Raw genomic sequence first — 26,839 nt, 5'->3', positions numbered from 1 at the left:
TTTTGATTTAGATCATACTTTTTTATAAGGGATAAATATTTAATGGCATTTTAGTTTTGCTTAATTTTAAGGGCTTTAGTATAAAAAACTAAATCATTATGAAATGCACAAAATAAAGGCTTTACTTATATGTATTTTGTGTATGTAACATTTTCCCAGCATAAGTATTGACCAACTATTTATCATTGTTCACAATCAGTCAATATATATCGTCCTGTAAAGACTTTAATATGAGGCATTTCATTTCTGGGCGAAGCCCGTCATAAATATCCTGCCATCTCCTCCACACTGAACCCTAACCATAGTAGAAAAATCATGATAGTCAAAAATGTGTCATTACACCTGAACTGATATTCAGATAGAGTCATCAGACGAGAGATTATTACTTTCAAAGCTTTAAATATAAAACACAGAATTGTTGAATGAAGTCGAGCTGAACATCTTTATTTAGTCTCCATAGACTCTGAATCGGTGAATATAAATAATTGTGATTACAGGTTTGTTTTAAATCATTAATCATTTATAATAAATACAGAAATAATAATAACCTTATGAACACAAAAAGTATTCATGTACAGTTTGTGATGTTTACAGCTAGTTGGAGACGCCATTAAATCATAAACAAAAGTTATGACTTTAACATAACAGCAGCAGATTTATAAAGCCCAATCATTAATATAATCATAATAAAAATTTATCACAATACATTAATCATCATTATAATATTGACATGCATGTTTTTACCCTTAAAATACGATTTATTTCAAAGACAAATGAGAAACAGAGCAGTGTCTTCTCTCTCCAGTACAGCAGGAGGCGCTGCAGCTCTTTAGTCCGCCGATAAACCCACTAAAGAAAGAAAGAAAGAGCTCACGTGTGATGTGTTTGTGTATCATCAGTGTTTTTCTCTCTTGAGTGTTTAAACAGAGTCTTGTCTCTGTGTATTTTAGTGTTGATGATGGATGAGATGTGCTGTAAATCAGTAGGAACTGATCTGTCCATGCTGGATATTGATGATTTCATCACAGAAATCTCTCAGCTGAAGAAAGAGGTGGCGTTACTGGAGACAAAGCTGAGGTTAAGAGGAGATGAAGGACGGAAGAGAGAGGTTTGTGCAGCTTAAACATCCTTTACCTGTTTGACAACATCAAATCATTTATAATCTTACTCTGTGTGTGTGGTTTGTTGTGAATCTTCCACACAGGATCTCAGTCTGTCTTTACTCTGTTATACTGAGTCAAAGTCCACAGACGCTCAGGACACAACAGTGTGTGACAGTAATGACGGCTTACAGGAGGATCAAACCTCCACAGAGTCTCTGGATTCTGTCTGTAACGCTGGAGAACAGCAGCAGATCCTGCAGACCAAACTCAAGATGTGTTCAGTCAAACTCATTGACTTCAGGAACCTCATGATGAAGATCAAAACTGAACCCAAAGAAATAAAAAATGAACCCACAGAAGAGGAAGATCATGATGATGAAAATGAGGGTTGTGGTGATGATTTTATTACTTCAGGTATGTTTTTTTTGTGTGTGTTGTCTTTTCACTGAACACTCTCAAATAAAGGTACACAAGTTGTCACTGAGACAGAACCCTTTCAAAAAGTACACTTTTTTTGTCCAAAGAGTTCATAAAAGTCACTGACTGTAAAAAAAGATGGACGACGCGACGTCACTTCCCTCCATTGTAATGAATTGAAGCCAAAAATGTCCGACCATGGCCGCTGTCATGTTACGTAAAAACGTCAGTCTGGAGCCAAGACATGCGCAGAAGGAATCGTATCAAACTTCCGCTCAAATGCTTGCGCGCCCAATTCAACTATGCCAATCATAACGACACACCCCATTTCTATAGCATCGAATTACTGCTAAAATGAAACTTATCGCAAAAATGAAAAATTAAACATATCAGCGTAATAACAACTACCTTAAAGGAACAAAGCCATCTTTCGGAAAATTTTATTGGAAGTGTAAATAATTTTTTTATTTAGAGCCAAATTCTACCGAAGTCGAGAGAGGACATGCACTATTATTATTTTTGCTTGCTTGTTTTCTCGTGATCACGACTTAATTTCTCGTGATCTCGCTATAGCAAAAGTTGTTTTCTCGGTATCCTGGCATGATAATCCAAATGTCATAATGTAATTTCCTGTCCATAATATTTAGTGTATTTTAAAGTGGACTGCTAATGCATAAATTGGGATCTTCGCTGTTACCACACGGGTAGCTAATGTGTAGCTGATAGACTTAATAAATATATAAAGTTGGACGGTTCATGTTCGTGAATTTAGGGACCATCGCTAAAGTAATACTGTACATGTTTCTATCTTCAATAGTGTTTAACAGTTTATTTAAATAAATATCAAAAATCTAAAAAGTGTGCATTAAAGGTGACAACCACATAAACACGCTGGTTTTGTGACTGTTTGTTGACTTTCAGGCAGGGCCGGAGTGGGGCCACTTTTCAGCCCGGGAGTTTCAGGCCAAAGACCGGCCCACTTTTTCCATAGTGTTATTCCAAATTAGCACTTTTTTCAAATTGGATAAATTAAGCAACAGTTCAGCTCTTACTATAGTTTTAATTAATATCATGGTTCAACAAATAAGGTAAAAGTTAAATAATATTTCACTTAAGATAAGAAGTTAACAAAAATATTCCTCTACACTCTAAAAAAGGCTGGGTTACTTTTTACCCATAATGGGTAAATATTGGACAGGACACATGCTGGGTTAAAAATTACCCCATGCTGGGTTAAAAATAACCCAATGTTGGGTTGTTGTTATGCAACCATGGATTATAATAACCCAACAGTTGGGTTAAAACAACCCAGCACTGGGTCAATTTTAACCCAGCAGCGTGTTCTGTCCAATATATTAAATATATAAATAACCCAGCCCTTTTTAGAGTGTATTCCATAAGGAAAGGTTGATAAATTATTAGCATTGCTAATGCTATGAGGCCGATGATTAATGCAAATAGAAATATAAAAATCCTAATTAAAAAAGAAAACAATTTGACAAAAATATTGAATACACTATTGGGTAAATGGCATAACAAGTGATTTATAAGCTTTTTTAGGCTGGCCATTTTTGACTGGGAAAACAAAAGGTGTTATAGGGTTCTGAACACAACCTGAGGGTTAAATAACTTAAATTCATAGTGTTTATTTATGGCCTCCTCATTTTCAGCGGGGGACTGCTCAGAAGATGCTTGCATAATATTTGCAAAGTCTATGAATCACCATGTATACACAAAAGGGTAATATTTTAACAAAATAAATGTTTGGCTTGTAAATAGTTTGACAACGGTATTAGCAGAATAATTACGTTGCTAATGCTAATCATTACTAGGCTTATTTCTCTTCAAGTTACCTGTTGCCACTTTTGTTTGTCCTCTTGAAAATAAATCTGTAGGTGTGGAACATTTGGCAGCATCCTCCTCCAATGGATTTTTTCTTCAACCTGTTTTTTACGCCCTCCTCCTCTCAGACGCGTATTGTTACGGTAGGGCTGGCCCAGCCTACCGGAGAAAAGTTTTCTTGGACGTGCTATGCACCGAACCAACTCTATGGGAGGGGAGGGGAAAACTCCCTCACATGGTACAACCCATGCAGAGGCTGTGCGCTGTCATTTAAGAGAAGATAGACTCACTAACGTGACAAATGTAAAAAAAAAAAAAACTCGACCGGCGCAAAAGTGAAGCGGCCCACCGGGAATTCTCCCGGTTCTCCCGATTACCCACCCCGGGCCTGCTTTCAGGCATTCCATTAAAATGCTGTTAAAAGTAGAAACGTGTATATTATTGAGTAACTTAAGGACCTAACCCTAAATTCACCACTGTAAAATTGTAAATATTAACAAATCTATTTCAGCTTGAGCAAATCTCTGATCCAAGTAAAATCTCATTTGTTCATCCATGCTGATTTAGCAAAATATGCTTTTGCTGTTTACAAACAAAACAACATGTTCTACCGAGTACACGAAAGCTTTGATCACATCTCAAGAATACATCTTTTGTTATGTCAAGATCACGAGAAAAGAACTTTTGTTATCTCGAGATAATGAGAAATTAACTCGTGGTCACGAGAAAACAAGTAAGCAAAAATAATAATAGTGCATGGCCTCTCTCGGCTTCCATAACGTTCCATTCGTTTCTTAACTTTAATATCTATTGTTTATATTTATTGTCAAACAGCTCAAATGTCAAGCTATGCCTATGGACATAAGAGTAAATTATTGCACTCTGCACCAAAGGTTTTTAGGCAGCTGAACACACCAGGCTGTACTCTACAAACGAGTGCTTGAGGACGTGCTGATGTGCTTGGGTTACTGTACAAACATCTGCAGAATTACTGCCTTATAATTATCTGATTTTGCAGATATTAGGCTTGTTTGAGATGTGGCGTGGCTCTCCTTGCCTGACATTTAGATGAGAGCAGGCGTCTGCAGTGAGGGGAGAATAAAGAGCTTTTAAGTCGGACACCAATCTCGCAGTCCAGTCGACCACAAACGGCAACAGGGTTAAAAGATTGTGTTTGTGTGTTTTATCATGGATGAAATAGATGCAGCTGAAATACCAGTAAATGCATTTACATGAAGATGTTTATTAGGAGAATCAACAAAGGTGACCTGTTTGTTACTGGAAAAGGCTACTTAGAAATGCTGGGAGGTATAAATCTAAGTCTAGCGGTAATACAAGTCTATTCTGTTGTGTGAAATATAAACAGCTCACAGTGCAAATAATTCCAATAAAAGTAAGTTTAAAGAAGTATTTAAAAATTGAAATGTCATAAGTCAAGAACAAGCAAACATGTCAGAGGAAAACACGTCAGCAGTGTCATACATCACTGTCTCCCTTATCTAACACACCTGATTCAGATCATCAGCTCATTAGGGGAGAGATCCATGAACAGAAAAACTAAAAACTGTGTCAGTTAAGGGAGACATACAAAATATGCAGAGCTATGGGTCCCCTAGGACAAGATTGAAAACCACTGCTTTAGACCTTGATTAGTTTTTGATGTGTGCTTGATTTGAGCTGGAGCTAACTCTGCAGGACATCGGCACTCCAGGACCGATGTTGCCCACCCCTTATGTTCCTTAAAAGTTGTCAACTTTCCCAAAAATCTTATGCCAACATATAAGGGTAAATTTTTTAACTTTCATGGAATGTTTCTTGGTTATCTGAACATTACTGTGCGTTCACACCAGACGCAGAAGAGGTGCGAAGCACAAGAGATTTACATTTTAAGTCAATGCAAAGACGCGAATAGGCATCCTGCGGCGCGGTACTCACGAATGGCACATTGACAGGGGAAACGAGCAAGTTGAAAAATCTTAAGTTTGCCAGATATTCGTGTTGCGTTACTCAAGAGCTTGCTCTAGTAGTGACATGATTACAGGAAGTGAACGTCTCAAATGACTATCATTTCACTCTCAAATGAAGCGAGTAAACACAAAATGTTCAAGTGTCCAACTCTGCGCGAGTAGCGCGGTCTCTACTGCGTCTGGTGTAAACGCACAGTATGAATGTTATATTCTACCACTTTCAAACGTTATGCCAATGTTATGTTTTAATGTTCATGAATGTTTAAAAGAACCGTTTTCTATATTGACTTTTTTGTGTGTTATGTAAATGATAGAGAAACATTGCATTTTATATTTTAAAACTGATATAAACCATTATTTCTTAATATTCTGTGAAAATATTGTTGTAGAAAACACAATTCACTTAGGTTTAAAGGTTTTGTTTCATTTAAAGTCACCATTATGGTGATCAGCGTTTGTTTTAGTTTGACTCTTTGTGTCTACAAAACACATTTGTTTTGGTAATGTAAAATTAATAGTTCAATCCTTTGGTGGGTGTTACACAATGGAAAAGATAATCATTTAATTAATTGATTTACTCACTCATCAAAGTTTTAACAGAGTTTCTGTTAATAACGTATATGAGATTCAGCAGATGGTCATTAAAGGAATATTCCACTTTCATAAGAAATCCTGATAATTTACTCACTCCCATGTAATCTAAAATGTTGATGTCTTTCTTTGTTCAGTCAAGAAGTATTGCATTTTTTGAGAAAAGTCTCTTAAATTGAAAAATCCTGAAATGTTTTCCTCAAAAAACTTAATTTCATCTAGACTGAACAAAGAAAGACATCAACAACCTGGATGACATGGGGTCATGGATGACATTTTTTAATGAAAGTGGAATACTCCTTTAAGGATTTTTAGAAACAATTGACAAAGATTAACTGCTGTGTATTTGAGACGCAACAAACATCAAGAATCAGAGTATGAATCTCAACAATGGTAGCAAAGAAAATTGTAAAATGTTTATCATTTATTCATACTGCAGTCTATGCTGGGAGTCCTGGATGAGATTTTAACACAAAGTTATAGCAGCCAAGGAAAAAACTAGTAAGCTTCAAGTCAATGGTCAAGAGTCCAACTAAAACAAACACTGGTCACCATAATGGCGACTTTAAATTAAACAAAACATCAACATCTAAGCCTAATAAGTGAATTGTGTTTTCTACAGTAAAGGTTTTACCGAACATCAGAAACAAAGTTTCTCTATCATTTAAATAAAAAAATTTAAGAAATGATTCTAAGACATGTTCTAAAATAACCGAAAAATGATGGACTTATGCATCTCGGAAGGCTTGGGGATGAGTAAATCATGGGTTTAATACATTTGGCTGAACTATCCATTTAAAGAAGAACATTTTCTGGAAGGCATTAAACTTTTGTGGAAATCATAACATTTTTAAAAAGGCTGGCGAGAAAGAGTAGCCTGGTAATACCATCCTCTGCTATTTTGCTTTGCTTCATAGACAGAGTCTGGCTGGGCATAATTGACAGTCGTTTTCCTTCTCGTGGGAGGGGCTTGTCTGAGGTTTAAAATCATTGGTCTAAATCAGGGGTAGGCAAGTTCGGTCCTAGAGAGCCGCAGTCCTACATATTTTAGCCTAAGCACTGATAATCTAACCCAGTGGTTTTCAAACTTTTTTAGGAGCGACCCTAATTTAAAAAAATAAAAATTATGCGACCCACACTCTACCCCCCCCCCCTAGTAGCATGAAGCAGGGCGGGGCCGAAAGCCGTCAGAGTGGAGTGAGCCCAGTGAAACATGCACTCGCGCATCTGTATGTAAATATAACTTACCTAATGAGCAGACCCGACAACAGACACAAATTCACGGATGGGCATTTCATTTTTTCAGGGGGCACAAATGAGATCAACCTCACTGCAATTCATAATATTATTAATTATGAAAATGGGCAAAAAACGAGTAAGAACTGGCATACGCAACACAACGAAGGAATCGTAAAGATTCGACCTAGCCTATACTGAAGCAGTCTAAAAACACGTCGCAGGGCTCGACATCAATGCTTGTCCGCTTATCAGGGACAAGTAACATTAGATTAAAACGCAAATAACAATCACCAAAACACGATCATGATTCTGCATCCTTTAGTCTCAATGGCAACCGAAAGTGCATAATGTAATAACGCTAAGTTAAACAAATAAGCCCAGCAAACACAAAGTGGGCTAACAGTGTGTTGACAAAGTGGGTTAAACATACTGCGGTAAAAATGTGAAGTTTTTAATAACATGATACAGTTAAGCAGCATCACATCACGGTTGAAAATGTGACCGATTTCATGACAGTTCACTAAACAAGTAATTAATATTAAAGGGATACTTCACCGATTTAGCATTCAGCTTTGTATCTGTAGAAACCCGGCAGTATTACTGAATGACCATGTTTCCCTCCCTCATTTCCCCCTGAGAGGAGAGATATCTGCATTTTGGTTCTGCAAAAAAGTCCTCCGATGATGTAATATGACGATTTTTGCATCATCGGAGGACTTTTTTGCAGAACCAAAATGCAGAAATCTCTCCTCTCAGGGGGAAATGATGGAGGGAAACATGGTCATTCAGTAATACTGCGGGGTTTCTACAGATACAAAGCTGAATGCTAAATCGGTGAAGTATCCCTTTAAGCCACTTACATTTTAGACGCAATGTTGACTGTTTTTGTGGTTTCAGCAGCGAAAATAGTTCAAAGATAACAGCAGAACCATAACGTGTCAGTGTCACTGCAAAACTCAACCGTGTCTTTATGGTGGCGCTTTGCTTAGCAAACAACTAAACATTTCCGCGCTCACTTTCGACAAACAAATCAAATACATTAAAAATATTTTTTTTTTCACATCAGACCAAAGTTTTTATTTCCCCTTGCATCATTAAAAAAATGGCTGTGACCCCGCGCGCAATTTAATCTGCTGTCTATGAATTTAATACAGTAAGCTGCGCACGCACATGGATCATGTGACACAGTGGTGGAGTATTTTTTTTATTTTGTGTATTTAAAAGATATTTTTTACTGTGCTTTTATTCAAGTGTGTTGTAATTATTATAGTTTTTATAATAAAATTGAACGAATTATTTTAGTAACATTTTTTTAAAATCTTTCTGGCGACCCAGTTTTTAATTTCCGCGACCCACCAGAGGGTCGCGACCCTGGGTTTGAAAACCACGGATCTAACCTGATGTCTGAATCCTAAAGACATTGATTAGCTTGTTCAGGTGTGTTTGATTAGGGTTGGAACTAAACAATGCAGGACTGCGGCTCTGTAGGAACGAACTTGCCTACACCCGGTCTAAATGTAAGACAATCACATAACGTTTGGATATGATGTCCGTTATGTGCCGGCTCAGCCGCATCGAATTTCTGCTGTAAAACACACGTATGATGTGAAAACAAACCCATCGAGCAAAATACCGGCATTAACATGGCTATGAATGACTTTTGCAGATTATGTAAAGTAAATCGGGCCAGAGCTAGTTGAACACCATCCTTACGGTGTCTTTCCACTCACATCTAAGTGGAGGAACGCCCCTCTCTCCTCTCATACTCTTCCACTAGACAGCCATAACCTTATGTAAATTAAATCTTCCTTATTTTTTAGTTAATCAGGAATGTCTCCAAAAAATGTTTGACCCACGCGTCCTCCACCATTAACTGTGAACAATGAAATTCCCTTCCATGATTTCTCAATCGTTTTGCACGTCAAGTTTCTCGCTGACGATCGGTAATAGTTGATGAATTAAACTTTTCCCAAAACCTGTCGGGAGTAGGGCAACTACATAATCTCCATTCAAAATGTTTAACAAACACTCTTCTTGTTCGGGCTTAAGTTGGCAAGTGCTGGTTCTCTACAACAAAGCAAATAGCTTTTTGTGCCTCCATGTCCAATACAAACTACAACCGTACATTTGGCGCTTAACGTCTACATCACGGCTCTCAGCCCGCCCTCTCTTTGTTGATTGGGCCGTCAGTCTTGAAGCCGGGGGAAAACGGTTAGAATTGGAGATATCTCAGACTGAGTACAGAAGCGTAATGAAATTTAGCAAAAGTACAAAGTCTGACGTAGTCAGGCTAGAAAAAGAGTTAACATTTAACAAAACTACTTAAATGTTCTCAAATAACTAAAAGCTGGTCCTTGATTAATCTGAACCCAGCCTTACTGTGCATTCACACAGCCACCGGAGAGAGCGTCAATAAAAGCTCTGGCTGCCCTGCTAACGACGCTAAAGAAAAAAGGTGTAGTGGACGCTCAGACGCTCGAATGCATTCCCTGAACTCCTCTCTGGCGGAGATTTCCGTCTTCCGATTGGTTGCTGCCGAACCGCGTCATATCTTATTACCATAAAGTTCAGCTGATTTCAACTCTCATCGACGCTCACGCTGTACACGACGCGCCGCTGCTCGCCGGAGCTCGCCGCCGGCTCTCATTGAAAATGAATGACTTCAGTCACCTTGACGCTCTCGCCAGTGACTGTCAATGCACAGTTAGAGATCCGCTACGCTTAGATGGTGAAACGTATGTGAATTCTACGTCTAGACAAATCTTGTGACCAGGTGTACGTCTAGCTTATGCAACCCACCCCTATAACTGGTACAGAAACTCTTTTGACTCTCCTGATGTAAGATGTTTTTATTATTGTGTTCCTTACAGATGAGAGGAATGATTCATGTTTTGAAGGAGAAATAACGTCCTCAACATCAAAAGAAAGACATTTAGAGAGAAAACACGCAGAACAGAAACTCTTCACCTGCAGGACATCTGAGATCAACTTTGCTACCTTACAAGAGGAGAAACTTCCTTCAGAAGATCACAGAGAGAAGAAGAAGAAGAAAAAGAAGTTGTTTGCCTGTCAGCAGTGTGGGAAGAATTTTTACTTCTTATCTCAGCTACAAGTTCACATGAGGACACACAGTGGTGAGAAGTCTTTCCACTGCAGTAAATGTGGCAAATATTTCAGCAGCAAACAAAATCTTGATGCTCATCAGAGAAAACATACAGGTAAAAAACCGTATAAATGCTCTTGGTGTGAGAAGATGTTTGCTTCATTAATTACCTTAAAAACCCATGAGAGAGTTCACACTGGAGAGAAACCTTATGTCTGCTTGATCTGTGGTAAGAGCTTCTTTAGTTTCCCTTCTTTCAGCTATCATCGAAGAGTTCACACTGGAGAAAAACCTTACAAATGCTCGTATTGTGAGAAGACGTTTAGTCATTCAGGCAACTTTAAAGTCCATGAGAGAATTCACACTGTAGGGAAACCTCATCAATGTGGTGTTTGTGGGAGGAGTTTCAATCGACATGATCGTTTAGTGTCACATCAGAAACTTCACACTGGAGAAAAACTTTACAAATGTTCTCAATGTGAGAAGACGTTTACTAAGTCAAACACCTTAAAAGCCCATGAGAGAGTTCACACTGGAGAAAAACCTAACAAATGCTCTCAGTGTGAGAAGACGTTTTCTTCGTCAGGTCACTTAAGAGTCCATCAGAGAATTCACACTGGAGAGAAACCTTATCACTGTAGTGTTTGTGGGAAGAGTTTCAACCAACATTACAGTTTAGTGACACACCAGAGAATTCATACAGGTGAAAAACCTTACGAATGCTCTCTGTGTGAGAAGACGTTTGCTTACTTAAGTAGTATAAAAGCCCATGAGAAAGCTCACACTAGAGGGAAACCTCATTAATGTAGTGTTTGTGGAAAGAGTTTTAATCTACGTGTCAGTGAAACACCAGAGAACTCATACAGGTGAAAAACCTTGATACCCCATAAGACCGCTTGAAAGGCTTTTTCAGTATAACCCATTCAAATCTTTCTAAATAAATTATAAGCGTAACGTGATGAAAACGCTATAAGAAACACAGGAAACAGACTTTGAAACACCGGACATCTTCTCTAATTTTTTTTAATTCTAATTATTAATAGATTTCCAGATGATTTCATCATTCCAGTCTGTCTATGTAAGGGCTTATTTCAACCACCTACATTTATCTTCAAATGGTGTTTTATAAAAATGAAGGCCATCTTTTTTTTGCATTCCTGACAGCACAAAACAACATTTTTGTAGTGAGTTATCTAACTCGTTTCACTCGTGTATAATTAATTTCCACTGTTTTTCTGCCACCACACTGCACTCGCAGCTTGCAGTGACGTAACTGATGTCGCAAAAGGTCTATATGTTCTATTTTGTGTGTTGTCATGTAGGCTATAGACTAACTTTCTTGGCTTGCATCCATAAAATATTTTAGGCATACTCACTGCATAGAGAGAAATTTAGATCTGTATTGCGAAACAATCAAGAGATGAGGACCCCCAAATATTGGTGCGATGGGTAATTCGAACACTGCTTTACATTTGAAATGGCTTTTGTATTATGATGATCTTACCTTGCTAATAAATTGTTATTTTGAAATTACTCTGCATTACTCTGATTTATTGGCAATCTGATGGACAAGTCTGGGTTTGGCGGTTGCCGGGAGAACGGTACTTGCCTGACTGCAAGTGCAAGTTTGATGAAGGGGGGATTATGGTGATGGGTTGTTTTTCAGAGATTGGGCTTGGGCTCTTAAAGCTTCATCATACCAAGACATTTGGACAATTTCATGCTCCCAACTTTGTGGGAACAGTTTTGGGATGGCCCCTTCCTGCTCCAACATGACTGCCACCAGTGCACAAAGCAAGGGCCATTAGTGATGGGAAGTTCGGATCATTTTTCTGATTCGTGTCTTTGAATCTCGTTCATTTGATTATGATTACTTGTTATTTCACAAATTCCCCCAGAACGGCCACATATGCAAACAATTATGACATTTCTAACAAGTTATGAGAAATAAAAATGCTTATTTCCTTATTTTTTGACATTCACATAAGCTGACCCCTGCACAAGAGACTCAAGCGATTAGCTTACTTTCTAAGTCAGTTCTCGTGTACAAGACATTGTGCTTCTGTCGCATGACAGTCCCCTACAGGCTGTGTATGCCGTCAGGAAACAGAATTGATTAGTTCATGTCAAATTTTCGGGTTTGACTCAAGTCATTCGATCTTTCCAATATAAGGCTATGCAGCCCGTAGAGGATATAGATTTGATTAGTTCATCTCGAGTCTTTGGGTTAGAGTTGTTCTGCCGTTTGTCACGTTATGTCACTGAATACAGAAAGTTAATAACTGCAAACCTTATTAACAATAATTACATGATTAATATAAATTAAATGTACAATTATTTAATAATAGAGATGCCTGTTTAAGTTTATAACATAGCAATGATGTACACATAAACACTGTACACATAATTGTTATTTATCGTTTATACTGTGTATCATGCCAGCAAAAAAATATGTAAAATAATTAAAACACGTGTGCACCACAGATCCTGAAGAAATTTAACTGTAATTGAGAGACTGACAGAAACAATAGCAGAACACAACTTTCATTTTTCTGGAAAAGTTTATTGTACTTTGCTTTTGCACTGTATCTTCTGATTATTTCAAGATAATAAATGGTCTGTAAAATATACTGAACCAGTAAGCGCCGACACGTGACAAATGAAAGAACGACTTTGAAATGTAGGGTTCGGAATGTAGTGAATAGTTATAGGTGCGGAAAGCAGCAGGCAGTCGGTCAGAACTGAACGAGATGCTTAGTTGTGAAAAGAAGCACTACAGGACATAGTAAAGGTTTTCTTGCTTTACTGAAGACCTTGTTGAATTACAAACTTGTGTGTGGTTTTTCTGTAACAAATTGAATATAAAGGAAATAAATATATATTAATACACACACAAAATGACGTCTAATAATGACTGCTACAGATCAATCATCAACTAGAATAACACGAACATCAAATAATAAACCAGATTGTGTTTCATAAACATCCCTTAATGTAGTATAACACAAGAATACGTTGATTTACTGAATGATGTTAATGATATAAGCCTCATAACTGTCAATCATTATGAGCTCTCGTGTAACGTCTGAATTACAGCAAAAACAGAATATCTTGTTAATATAAACTTACTTTGCATGTACGCACACAGCAACTCAATACACACTTGAAGTTAGATTTAAATGAAGCTTAGATTAGTTAGTTTGCACGCGATAAGTTTCTCACGTGCAGCACCTTCTTCTTCTTCTTCTTCGATGAGTTTTATTGGCAGTTTGCAATCAATGTGCATTACCGCCATCTACTGGACTGAGGTGTGATCACATTGGGATGGAATAAAAATACTTATATAAAAAAAATAAAAATAAAAAAATAAAATAAAATAAAAAATAAACTAAAGGATGAAAACTAAATTCTACTTGCTAATTGGGTTTCTTTAAGGAAAGCTATAACCGCCCTAACTGAGGACTGTGTACTGGTTACACTCAATAAGTTTTCCATTGTTAAGTCTTTATTTACCGCTTTCTTCATGTTTTCCCTTTCCCTGGTGTATTGTGTGCATTCTAGAAGTATGTGTTTTACATTTTCTGTTACTCCACAGTTTGTGCATATTCCAGTCTGATGTTTTCCTATAATATGTAATCCACTATTTAAACTTGTATGTCCCATCCTCAGTCTTGAAAACCATGTTTCCTCCTGTCTTTCCAATCCACTGATTTTACTAGTTGTAACCTCTTTGTGTATGTTATACAAGTGTCTACCTTTTCCCTCCTTATCCCATCTCTCCTGCCATATTCTGTTAATTTTGTCCTTAATAATACTTTTAATTTCTGATCTGCTTAACGTGATATTTATTTCAACCAGTTCTGATGTAACAGCTTCCTTGGCCAGCATGTCTGCCTTCTCGTTCCCCTCCACTCCCCTATGTGCAGGAACCCATATAAATTCTACTCTTGTGCTCTGTTGATTTATTTTAAAAATGAGTTGATTAATTTCATCTAATAGATCCTGTCTACATGTAGACTTTCCACTCTGAATGCATGCTAGTGAGGACATTGAGTCTGAACAGATAATCACCTTATTGGGTTTTACTTCTTCCACCCATTGTAGAGCCAGAATTATTGCTAACATTTCTGCTGTAAAAATGGCCAGATGATCAGTTGCCCTTTTTTTAATATTAACATTATACTTTGAAATGTGTACTGCAACCCCTATTTTCCCGGTCTGATTTTTTGATGCATCTGTGAAAATCTGAACTGTATCATCATCATACATTATATCAATATATTGCTGAACATTTTGATACATCCCTGATTTAATAATGTTATTAGCCTCCAAATCCACCCTAGGAAAACAAAACATCCAGGGTGGGATTGTTGGTATGTTAATAGTTTTACTACATGCAATTTTGTCAATTTCCATATTTTTTGCCTGCCTATTCCCATGCCACCCAAAACTGCCTGATGGGCGCCCATACTCCCAGCATTCTAATAACACCTTCTTTGTAGGGTGTGTTTCTTCATGTCCTTTCAGATTTGTCCAATAAGACATGGCTAATTTTAATCTCCTGAGATCTAAAGGCATTTCTCCTACTTCTACTTGTAATGCTGGAATAGGTGTTGTCCTGAACGCACCACAACATATTCGAAGTGCCTTGGCCTGTACTCTATCTAGTTCTTGCAATGAGGTTTTATTTGTTGAACTATAAACTATGCTTCCATAATCAAAAACAGAACGAATCAGTACGTGCAGCACCTGCTTTTTCTCTTAGAACAGTTTCTTCCTCTTTCTGTGACGCTCTGATGACGTTGCGCTTCCTGATTGGTCTAGGCATCTGAGATATTTAGGACCTTTGAGCCTTTTGAACAGACTTGGAGGACCCAAAGACTAGAGATGAACTAATCATTTATCTCTCCGGTACAGATAACATAGCCCATTGGGTTGTCACGTGTGAAAAGAACGAACGACTCGGAGGACCCGAAAACTCTTGATGAACTAATAATTTATTTTTCCGGTACATACAACATAGCATAGCTCACAGGGTTGTCACGTGTGAAAGGAACGAACGACTCGGAGGACCGGAAGACTCGGCAGGTGAACTAATCAATTCTCTTTCTGTCACAGAACCAATAGATGTTGCACATGCGCGGTCAACACAAAATGAACGAATCACACTCCGAGACGACTCATTACTCCTGAGTCCTACTAAAGATTCGTTCAAAATGAACAAATCGTTCATGAACGACCCATCACTAAGGTCCATAAAAACATGGATGAGCGAGTTTGGTGTGGAGGAACTTGACTGGCCTGCACAGAGTCTTGACCTCAACCCAATAGAACATATTTGGGATGAATTAGAGTGGAGACTACGACCGAGGCCTTCTCATCCATCATCAGTGTCTGACATTACAAATGTGTTTTTAGAAGAATGCTCAAAAATTCCCATAAACACACTCCTAAACCTTGTAGAAAGTCTTCCGAGAAAAGTTGAAGCTGTTATAGCTGCAAAGGGTGGGCCAACTCCATATTAAACCCTATAGATTAAGAATGGGATGTCATTTAAATTCATGTGCATATAAATGATGGTGTCCCAAAACTTTTGTATATAACAGTTGCCTTTAGTGTTTTTTGGATATTTTACTGCAAATATCTTACAAATTTTACCTTTAATTATTTGGTCTGACAACTCTTAACTTTTTGCATGGTTGTGACCGAGAGCCTGCAATGGCTGATGCAAAGACTGTATGTGACACTGAGAACCAATATAATACAGTTTAAGTAGGATGATCAAACATTTATCTATATTCCATGATTACCAAAGATAGTTATTCGATTTGCTTTTCAGTGATTCTGACTCTTTTGAAGTCTGATAACATTTTACAAACTATGTATGAGCAATTACGGAATCAATAAATTGGCTATGCAGAAAACTGCCTTTACATGGGATTAAGTAATAATATAGTGCCGTGCGAACCCAGGCACACCAATCTGATTATATATAATGATTTGACATGGTGATTGTGATAACATATAATGATTGTGACATGGTGCATTATCCTGCTGGAAGTAGCCATCAGAGGATGGGTACATGGTGGTCATAAAGGGTTTGGACATGGTCAGGAACAATGCTCAGGTAGGCCGTGGCATTTAAACGATGCCCAATTGGCTGCATAATGGATGTTTTTCCCTTTTCACACCATTCTTTGTAAACCCTAGAAATGCAGATTGTGAAATACTCAGACCAGCCCATCTGGCACCAACAACCATGCCACGCTCAAAATTGCTAAAATCACCTTTCTTTCGCATTCTGGAGTTCAGGAGATTGTCTTGACCAGGACCACTCCCCTAAATGCATTGAAGCAACTGCCATGTGATTGGTTGATTAGATAATAACATTAATGAGAAATTATATATATATCTATACATTGCTTTGAGTGAAGCCCGTCATAAATATCCTGCCATCTCCTCCACACTGAACCCTAACCATAGTAGGCTTAGGGTGACCATACGTGCCATTCTTCCCAGACACATCCCGTCCAGGATTTCGGTGCGTCTTCCGGAAGTCGTATTTGTTGACCGCATACGCCATAAAAACATAAGATATACAATCGTTTCATTCTTACCTTAAAATGTAACTGTTGCTTTTCTGTAATAATAATAATAGTCCTCTATGACGTATGCGGTTGACAAATACCACTTCCGGAAGACGCACCGAAATCCTGGACGGGATGTGTCCAGGAAGAATGGCACGTATGGTCACCCTAGGAAAATCATGATAGTCAAAAAGGTGTGGTTACACCTGAACTGATATTCAGATAGAGTCATCAGACGAGAGATTATTACTTTCAGAGCTTTAAATATAAAACCCAGAAATGTTGAATGAAGTCGAGCTAAACATCTTTATTTAGTCTCCATAGACTCTAAATCTTTGAATTTAAATAATTGTGATTACAGGTTTGATTTAAATAATTAATCATTTATAATAAATACAGAAATAATAATAACCTTATGAACACAACAAGTATTCATGTACAGTTTGTGATGTTTACAGCCAGAAGGAGGCGCCATTACATCATAAACACAAACAGCTTTAAAAATCACAATTTATGACTTTAACATAACACAAACAAATTTATAAAGCCCAATAATTAATATAATCATAAAAAAATAATCCCAATACATTAATCATTATAATATTTACATATCTTAAAATTTAGATTTATTTTAAAAATTAATGAGAAACAGAGCAGTGTCTTCTCTCTCCAGTACAGCAGGAGGCGCTGCAGCTCTTTAGTCCGCCGATAAACCCACTAAAGAAAGAAAGAAAGAGCTCGTGAGTGATGTGTTTGTGTATCATCAGTGTTTTTCTCTCATTAGTGTTTTATTGAGTGTAAACAGAGTCTTGTCTCTGTGTATTTTAGTGTTGATGATGAGAGATGAGATGTGCTGTAAATCAGTAGGAACTGATCTGTCCATGCTGGATATTGATGATTTCATCACAGAAATCTCTCAGCTGAAGAAAGAGGTGGCGTTACTGGAGACAAAGCTGAGGTTAAGAGGAGATGAAGGACTGAAGAGAGAGGTTTGTACAGCTTAAACATCCTTTACCTGTTTGACAACATCAAATCATTTCTAATCTTACTCTGTGTGTGTTTGTTGTGAATCTTCCACACAGGATCTCAGTCTGTCTTTACTCTGTTATACTGAGTCAAAGCCCACAGACGCTCAGGACACTACAGTGTGTGACAGTAATGAGGGCTTACAGGAGGATCAAACCTCCACAGAGTCTCTGGATTCTGTCTGTAACGCTGGAGAACAGCAGCAGATCCTGCAGACCAAACTCAAGATGTGTTCAGTCAAACTCATTGACTTCAGGAACCTCATGACGAAGATCAAAACTGAACCCGCAGAAATAAAAACTGAACCCACAGAAGAGGAAGATCATGATGATGAAAATGAGGGTTGTGGTGATGATTTTATTACTTCAGGTATGTTTCTTTGTGTTGTCTTTTCACTGAACACTCTCAGAAATAAAGGTACACAGAACCCTTTCAAAAAGTACACTTTTCTACCCAAAGAGTGCATATTAGTCATAGACTGTAAAAAAGATGGACGGCGTGACATCACTTCCCTACATTGTAATTAATTAAAAATGTCAGTTTGGAGCCAAGACATGCGCAGAAGGAATCGTCCATGGAGCCAGAAGCGGAGCTGCGGTATCAAACTTCCGCTCAAATGCTCGTGCGCCCAATTCAACTACGCCAATCATAACGACACACCCCATTTCTATAGCATCAAATTACAGCTAAAATGAAACTTATCGCAAGAATGAAAAATGAACCCCATATCGACATGATACCAATTACCTTAAAGGACAAAAGAGATCTTTCGAAAAAATTTATTGGAAGTGTAAATATTTTTTTATTTAGAGCCAAATTCCATTCGTTTGCATGGAGAGGGTGGGGTTTATGACTTGTACTGCAGCCAGCCACCAGGGGGCAATCAAAGAGCCAGCGGCTTCACTTTTTAAGATTTATGATGCACACCTGATATTAGTTCTTCAAAGGTGCATATTTGTACCTATATGGTTCACATTAGGACATTTCTTAAAGGGTACTGCCCCAGTGACAGCTTTTGAACCTTTATTTTTGACAGTGAAGGTAATTTTTACTGCCTTGGAATTTTTCATTTGTTGTTACTGTGATTTATAAAAGTGAAAAAATGTCCTAAAAGTAACTTTTATTTAACTTTAATTTTTTTTCTTCAGTATATAGTGGGTTAGGCATTAAACCCCTTAAAGGTTCAATTTGTAAGAGATTTGCAGTAAAATATCCAAAAACCACTAGTCCAGTGTTATATATTTTGTCCAGCTGATTACTAACAATATCTATAAAGTTTTTAACTACTTGTAAATTATGAGAAAATTGCTGCCCTTAACAGTGACACGGGGCAGTGCAGTCGCCTGTTAATATCTACGTTACCCTTTGTTACCGCCTTTACTGATGTAAAAACCACATGACAACAGTGTCGTGGACAAATGCAGAAGTAATAGCGTCTGTCGGGCCACTCGCTTTTTTATGGTAAGTTTGTTCATCTGAACACTTTATTCTGTGCTGTGTTAACAAACCATCGTATTGGACTAATACTGTAACATCTATGACTAACAATTGCATTTTGAACATTACATTAAACCTTACATAATGAAAAACATCAAACACAATCAAACACAACATTTATAAAACTTGATTACTTTACCTCATGTGTAACATGATTTCTCGTTCCCATCTGATTGATGGCCATCAGTGTTTGAGTTAAAGAAAACAAATCCCATCAGTCTAATTAATCTACATCATTGTTATTGATTTGATCTGGCGCCCTCTAGTGGCGCGAATTATACAAATTGCATCTTTAACTTTAATATAACTATTGTTTATATTTATTGTTAAACAGCTCAAATGTCAAGTTATGCCTAATGAACATAAGAGTACATTTTTAAACCCAAAGGTTTTTAGGCAGCTGAACACCCAGGCGGTACTCTAAAAAGAGTCACCAATTTAAATACGACTTGAGTTAAAGTCTTAACGTAACCCATTTTAAAAGTACTTAAGGATTTTACTCGTACTGAATGTTGGCTCAAAGGTGCACTAATCCTCAACACAAAGAGATATTGTAGGTCAGTAAAAAACAAGAACGTTGATTTATGAGGTTTTAATTCCAAAAATAGAAAAGAAATTAAACACCTCAATATTTAGACATGGCAGAACAATACAGATTAAACATAGTCATAGTCTTTTGAATAAAATTTAATTTAGTTTCATTCATATTTTAGTCATCTGAATTGATTTAGTTTTAGTCTAGTTTTAGTCCACTAAATACCATGAGTTTTTAGTCTATGAAATCTACATTAAATTTAATATAAACCCATTTCATTTTAGTCTAGTCAGGCTGTTTAAGATCTATAGGAACGGTGATGTAATGTAGTCCAATGCAGTTTTAGTAATACATTAACAGGCGTCATATCAAAAGCTTGTTTCCTATCGTTATCGATAAAGGTGCATCAACGATACGTATCAATATAATTTTATTGCCCAGCCCTACGCACAAGAATCAGAGTATGAATCTCAACAATGGTGGTAAATAAAATTGTAAAATGTTCATTATTTATCCATGCAGCAGTGCATGCTGGGAGTCATGGATGAGATTTGTAATTTGGTAATAACCAGAAATTTTTCATTTAATTGTCATCATTGTTATTCAAGTCAATGGTCAAGATTTCAACTAAAACAAACACTGATCACCATAATGATGACTTTAAATGGAACAAAACATCAACATCTAAGTCTAATAAGTGAATTGTGTTTTCTACAGTAATAGTTTTACCGTACATATTCTGTATTCAGGAGAGAGTATCAGCATGTACGCACTTTAGTGACGCATGACAAAAATGTGGAGGGCGGGAGCATCTAAGGATGGATGCACATTTTTTGGACTTGAAGGAGCAGACCTCATAACTTTACATTTAACACCTGAAAGATCTAAGACATGTTCTAAAATAACTGAAAATGTTTGTCTAAAAAATTATGGACATGATGATGGACATCTTGGACGGCTTGGGGATGAGTAAATCATGGGTTTAATATCGTTTTTAGCAGAACAATCCCTTTAAAGAAGAACATTTTTTGGAAGGCATTAAACTTTTGTAAAAATCATAAAAAATGCTACCGCTGGCAACTTAAAAAACAGGCTGACGGGGAAAGAGTTAACATTTATCAAAACTACTTAAATGTCCTCAAATAACTGAGGGCTGGTCCTTGATTAATCTAAACCCAGTCTCAGATATCTGCTATGCTTAGATGGTAAAACAGATGTAAATTCTACGTCTAGACAAGTCTTAAGAACAGGTGTATATGCAACCCACCTCTATAACTGGTACAGAAACTGAATTTACTCTCCTGATGTAAGATGTTTTTATTATTGTGTTCCTTCCAGATAAGAAGAGTTATTCATGTTCTGAAGGAGAAATAACGTCCTCAACATCAAAAGAAAGACATTTAGAGAGAAAACACACAGAACAGAAACTCTTCACCTGCAGGACATCTGAGATCAACTTTACTACCTTACAAGAGGAGAAACTTCATTCAGAAGATCACAGAGAGAAGAAGAAGAAAGAGTTTCACTGTCAGCAGTGTGAGAAGAAATTTGACTTCTTATCTCAGCTACAAGTTCACATGAGGACACACAGTGGTGAAAAGTCTTTCCACTGCAGTGAATGTGGCAAATATTTAAGCAGCAAACAAAATCTTGATACTCATCAGAGAATTCACACCGGAGAGAAACCTTATCACTGTAGTGTTTGTGGGATGAGTTTCATTCGACATGATGGTTTAGTGTTACACCAGAGAACTCATACAGGTGAAAAACCTTACAAATGCTCTCGGTGTGAGAGGACGTTTACTAAGTCAGGCAACTTAAATGCCCATGAGAGACTTCATAATGGAGAGAAACCTCATCTCTGTAGTGTTTGTGGGAAGAGTTTCAGTCGACATTACAGTTTAGTGTCACACCAGAGAATTCATACAGGGGAAAAACCTTACAAATGTTTTCAGTGTGAGAAGACGTTTACTCGTTTAGGTTCCTTAAAAGCCCATGAGCGAGTTCATACTGGAGAGAAACCTTACAAATGCTCTCAGTGTGAGAAGAGGTTTCCTAAGTCAGGTCACTTAAAAATCCATCAAAGAATTCACACCGGAGAGAAACCTTATCACTGTTGTGTTTGTGGCAAGAGTTTCAGTCGACATGATGGTTTAATAACACACCAGAGAACTCATACAGGTGAAAAACCTTACAAATGCTCTCAGTGTGAGAAGACGTTTACTCGTTTACGTTCCTTAAAAGCCCATGAGGGTGGTAAGAGCTTCTGTGATCCATTTCATGTCAGAGTTCATACTGGAGAGAAATCTCATCACTCTAGTGTTTGTGAGAAGAGTTTAAAAGGCAGGGTGAACGATCTCTGAAAGTCAATGTTGACATTTGAAATCACCTAAACAAATAACCCAATAGAATCTGGACCTTCTTTTGATAGACCCGCCCCACACATACGCAACCCAGGCAACAATGTCGGTTAGTAGACACGCTAACTGCAGCTTGGCTACAAGTGTGCTGTGCTTTGGTACTCGCCCGACTCCTTTTTTTTTTTTATTGTGCACCCTGCCTTTCAACTACACTCACCTAAAGGATTTTAAGGAACACTGTTTGACCCCCTTTCACCTTCAGAACTGCCTTAATTCTACGTGGCATTGATTCAACAAGGTGCTGAAAGCATTCTTTAGAAATGTTGGCCCCTATTGATAGGATAGCATCTTGCAGTTGATGGAGATTTGTGGGATGCACATCCAGGGCACGAAGCCCCCGTTCCACCACATCCCAAAGATGCTCTATTGGGTTGAGATCTGGTGACTGTTGAGGCCATTTTAGTACAGTGAACTCATTGTCATGTTCAAGAAACCAATTTGAAATGATTCAAGCTTTGTGACATGGTGCATTATCTTGCTGGAAGTAGCCATCAGAGGGTACATGGTGGTCATAAAGGCATGGACATGGTCAGAAACAATGCTCAGGTAGGCTGTGGCAATTAAACGATGCCCAATTGGCACTAAGGTGTGCTAAGAAAACATCCCCCACATTATTACACCACCACCATCCTGCACAGTGGTAAAAAGGCATGATGGATCATTGTTTTTATTCTGTTTACATCAAATTCTGACTCTACCATCTGAATGTCTCAACAGAAATTGAGACTCATCACACAAGGCAATATTTTTTTCCGTCTTCAACTGTCCAATTTTGATGATCTTGTGCAAATTGTAGCCTCTTTTTCCTATTTGTAGTGGAGTGGTACCCGGTGGGGTCTTCTGCTGTTGAAGCCCATTCGCCTCAATGTTGTGCGTGTTGTGGCTTCACAAATGCTTTGCTGCATACCTCGGTTGTAACAAGTGGTTATATCAGTCAAAGTTGCTCTTCTATCAGCTTGCTGTTCTATCAGCTTGAATCAGTCGGCCCATTCTCCTCTGACCTCTAGCATCAACAAGGCATTTTTGCCCACAGGACTGTCGCATACTGGATGTTTTTCCCTTTTCACACCATTCTTTGTAAACCCTAGAAATGGTTGTGCGTGAAAATCCCAGTAACTGAGCAGATTGTGAAATACTCAGACCGGCCCGTCTGGCACCAACAACAATGCCACGCTCAAAATAGCTTAAATCACCTTTTTTTCCCATTCTGACATTCAGTTTGGAGTTCAGGAGATTTTCTTGACCAGGATCCCTAAATGCATGGAAGCAACTGCCATGTGATTGGTTGATTAGATAATTGCATTAATGAGAAATTAAACAGGTGTTCCTAATAATCTTTTAGGTAACTGTATGTCAGTTTAGTGTTACACCAGAGAACTTATAAAGGGGAAAACCTTTTGATTCCATATGATTACAACTATGATTATGAACTTTTTTTATGCTTTGCGTTTGAATTTGCTTTTGTATTACGATGCTCTTAACTTGCTAATGAATTGTTATTTTGGATTTATTCTGCATAATTCTGAATTATTGACTACAAGTACATTTGATTTATCCTTTGTTACAGCAAATCTATGACCAGGATTAAGTTGGTGTATCATCTGCTTTTGGTTAATTTTTATAGTCTGACAAACCTCTTTACCAAAAGGGTTAAGTTTGGTGCATCATCTGCATTTATCAGTTCACATGGTCTGATGAACCACTTAATTTTTACTACTGGGTTAAGTATTGGGTTATCAACTTCCTTTAATTATTTGGTCTGACGACTCTTAACTAGTTGCATGATTCTGGCAGATGCATTGACTCTATGCGACACTGGGAACCAATTGAACGAGTCAATATATTAATGAGTTATTCACTAGTTTGCCTGCGCATTCAGTCTATTAAATGATGGTAAAATAAAACGTGGCTTGCTGTCCTCAGAGGGAGCTTGAACCTCGGCTCGGGCCCCAAGTTCAACCTCCCCATGGTAAGACTGTGCGAAGAGAAGGATGGGCAAAATGGAGGAGGAGATTTGGGGATAAGGAGGGATGCCGGATGATTTGTCACTAGGAAGGCACGGAGACTGACTGGCTTAAATGAGCTTTTAGGATGATTGACAGGACTGAATGTTTAGGCATCTCACAAACCTATAAAACTTAATTTCGCTAGTTTGCCTGCACATTCAGTCGAATGATGGAAAAATAAAACTTGGCTTACTGTCCTCAGAGAGATGCAAATTTCATTGTCCAACAGGACTTAGCACCTGCACACAATGCCAAGAAGCTACCAGTACTCGGTTTAAGGACCATGGTATCCCTGTTCTTTATTGGCCATCAAACTCGCCTGACCATAACCCCATAGATTTTCTCAATTTTTACATATTGTGAAGAGGAAGATGTGATATGCCAGACTCAACAATGCAGAAGAGCTGAAGGCCACTATCAGAGCAACCTGAGCTCTCATAACACCTGACAAGTGCCACAGACTGAACAACTCCATGCCACACCACATTGCTGCAGTAATTCAGGCAAAAGGAGCCCCAACTATGTGTCACAGGGTGACTTTTATAGGGCGGAACCGAAATTGGCGAAACTTGGTTCCGCTCGAAGATGGTTTCCGCCCAGGGCGCATTCGACGACGCACTCTCTCACTTCCTGGTTTCCAGGGCAACGCAATCAGGGCTTTACGAGCCACAGATGTAAAACATTAAGAAGCGGATTGTGATTGGAGGCTATGGAAGGATGAGCCACATAAATAGCTCTGCAGGAAAACAAAGAAAAAGAGCGATCGACACGAGAAGCGATTGACACGGGGAAAGCTATTTGCCAAAGGCAGAGAAATGACACGCACCTTTTGAAGAGCCCGCAGGCTCTGTTGATCCGGCCTGCGCTGGGAAGCGTGCGGAAAGAAGACCGAGCCACAGGAGGCGAAAGAAAGGCAGGTTGTGGATTGATTAAAGGAGCACCCCGAAGAGAGCAGTGTTGGTGTGCAGTGTTGAAGTGCTGCGTTGTATCCGTCTGGTACGCTGGTTGTGGGCTGTTTATCTCTCTCTCAGGCTGAAGCTTATATGGCTGTGTGGACTTTGTGAACTTAATGGTAGAAGAAAACGGAAGCGTCGGAAACTGAAACACATGCATGGAAGTGATTGAGATACAGAAGATTGCTGTGTAACCCTGTTGGGGGAAGAGACGCCCGTTTGAGTCGACTGGAGTCGACTGTCGTGGGAACCAAAACAGAGGATAGTTGGAATAAAGGTTTACAGCATCCGTGAGTATAAATATTGAGTTTGAGGACGCATTGTATACTAACCTGTCTTTATAGCGGATACCTCCTAAGGAAAGAGGGCGGCCCTACCCCTAAGATAGCGTGGTGGGTGAGCCGAAGGAACATTGGCTGAAGCTAGTCACAGCGACGAAACTACCGACTAGACCGTATTATCCATTGCCGAACAGACCCTGGCGAAGTGGAGGAAGACGGGCGTCCTATGTGTACACTAGAGTTTGGTGGGTGAGTCTTCGTGCTGTGGAAACTTTCACTTTGACGTGGTGCTGTGTATTGCTGTGTATTGCTGTGTGTCTCGTCAGACAAACCCCCGCCTTCACACACTTTGTCGAGGGAGGACGAAGAGGCTGTCGGTTCTAGTGAAACCAGTCCAATATATGTTGTGAACACGCTTCAGGCCTATAGTAACGGTGTGGTGCCCCGGAACGATTTCCCGTCTTGATATTTGGGTGGATTAAAGAGTGGCGGTGAAGAGCTGGAGGATTTGCGGATCTGTGAGTACGACCAGGGGTCACTGTTGTCGATGCCTTCATCTGTGTAATACTTACCATTGCAGAGAGAGAGGTGTAGTATATCCCGCCTGTCCAGAGGTCTCTACAAAGGGGCGCCCCTGTCCGGTGTTCGACTGCCCAATGGGTAGCGAGGAGAGGGCAGCGCTCGGCCCGGTGAGACAGTGCGACGTTTTCACCCCTCTGCAACCACCGAGCTCGTCGAGAGGGTTCGCCCCCGACGCTACATTGGGACCGCTTACCCCAGCCGCCGCCTGTGGAGGAAGAGAGAGAGAGAGAGAGAGCGAGCGACACGAGAAGAAACTGTGTGAATCCCGTACTTACTGTACGTTGCGTCCAGCAGAGAGGTGAGAGTGAACCAAGTCCAAATAACTGTGTCTCTGTGTCCCAGCCGCCGCCTGTGGAGAAAGAGAGAGAGAGAGAGTGAGCGACACGAGAAGAAACTGTGTGAATCCCGTACTTACTGTACGTTGTGTCCAGCAGAGAGGTGAGAGTGAACCAAGTCCAAATAACTGTGTCTCTGTGTCCCAGCCGCCGCCTGTGGAGAAAGAGAGACAGAGAAAGCAAATGAAACGAGAAGAATCCGGTCTGTACCGTACTCATTGTACGTTGTCCCAAGTGGAGAGCCCACAGCCTGTGAAGAGAACGAGAGCCTGAAGAGGCCGTTATTTTAAGTTCCCCTTTCTCCCTCCCCTATTTATCATTTTAAATAAATGAAATAAAGTGTATTTTAATATTA

The 26,839-nt window shown here is 38.8% G+C and overlaps 1 protein-coding gene across 1 annotated transcript; it reads left to right on the top strand.

Annotated features, from left to right (window-relative positions):
• Nucleotides 1-795: 795 nt before the first annotated feature.
• Nucleotides 796-26,839, top strand: LOC135721331 (uncharacterized). Its single transcript, XM_073812525.1, has 5 exons — nucleotides 796-1,108; nucleotides 1,205-1,517; nucleotides 17,678-17,838; nucleotides 17,932-18,244; nucleotides 21,246-26,839. The coding sequence occupies exons 1-5, from the start codon at nucleotides 956-958 to the stop codon at nucleotides 22,268-22,270; spliced, it is 1,965 nt and encodes a 654-aa protein (XP_073668626.1). The 5' UTR covers nucleotides 796-955; the 3' UTR covers nucleotides 22,271-26,839.

The sequence above is a fragment of the Paramisgurnus dabryanus genome, chromosome 18, assembly GCF_030506205.2.
Source record: "Paramisgurnus dabryanus chromosome 18, PD_genome_1.1, whole genome shotgun sequence".
Lineage (NCBI taxonomy): Eukaryota > Metazoa > Chordata > Actinopteri > Cypriniformes > Cobitidae > Paramisgurnus > Paramisgurnus dabryanus.
The sequence above is the reverse complement of the archived record's forward strand: the minus strand, read 5'-3'. Positions and strand labels throughout refer to the sequence as shown.

Excerpts from the sequence above, each read along its gene's own strand:
- LOC135721331 (XM_073812525.1), top strand. The coding sequence starts at position 956 with ATGATGGATGAGATGTGCTGTAAATCAGTAGGAACTGATCTGTCCATG. Across the intron at positions 1,109-1,204 it reads ATGAAGGACGGAAGAGAGAG|GATCTCAGTCTGTCTTTACT; the intron begins GTTTGTGCAGCT and ends TCTTCCACACAG. Across the intron at positions 1,518-17,677 it reads TGATGATTTTATTACTTCAG|TGTTGATGATGAGAGATGAG; the intron begins GTATGTTTTTTT and ends TGTGTATTTTAG.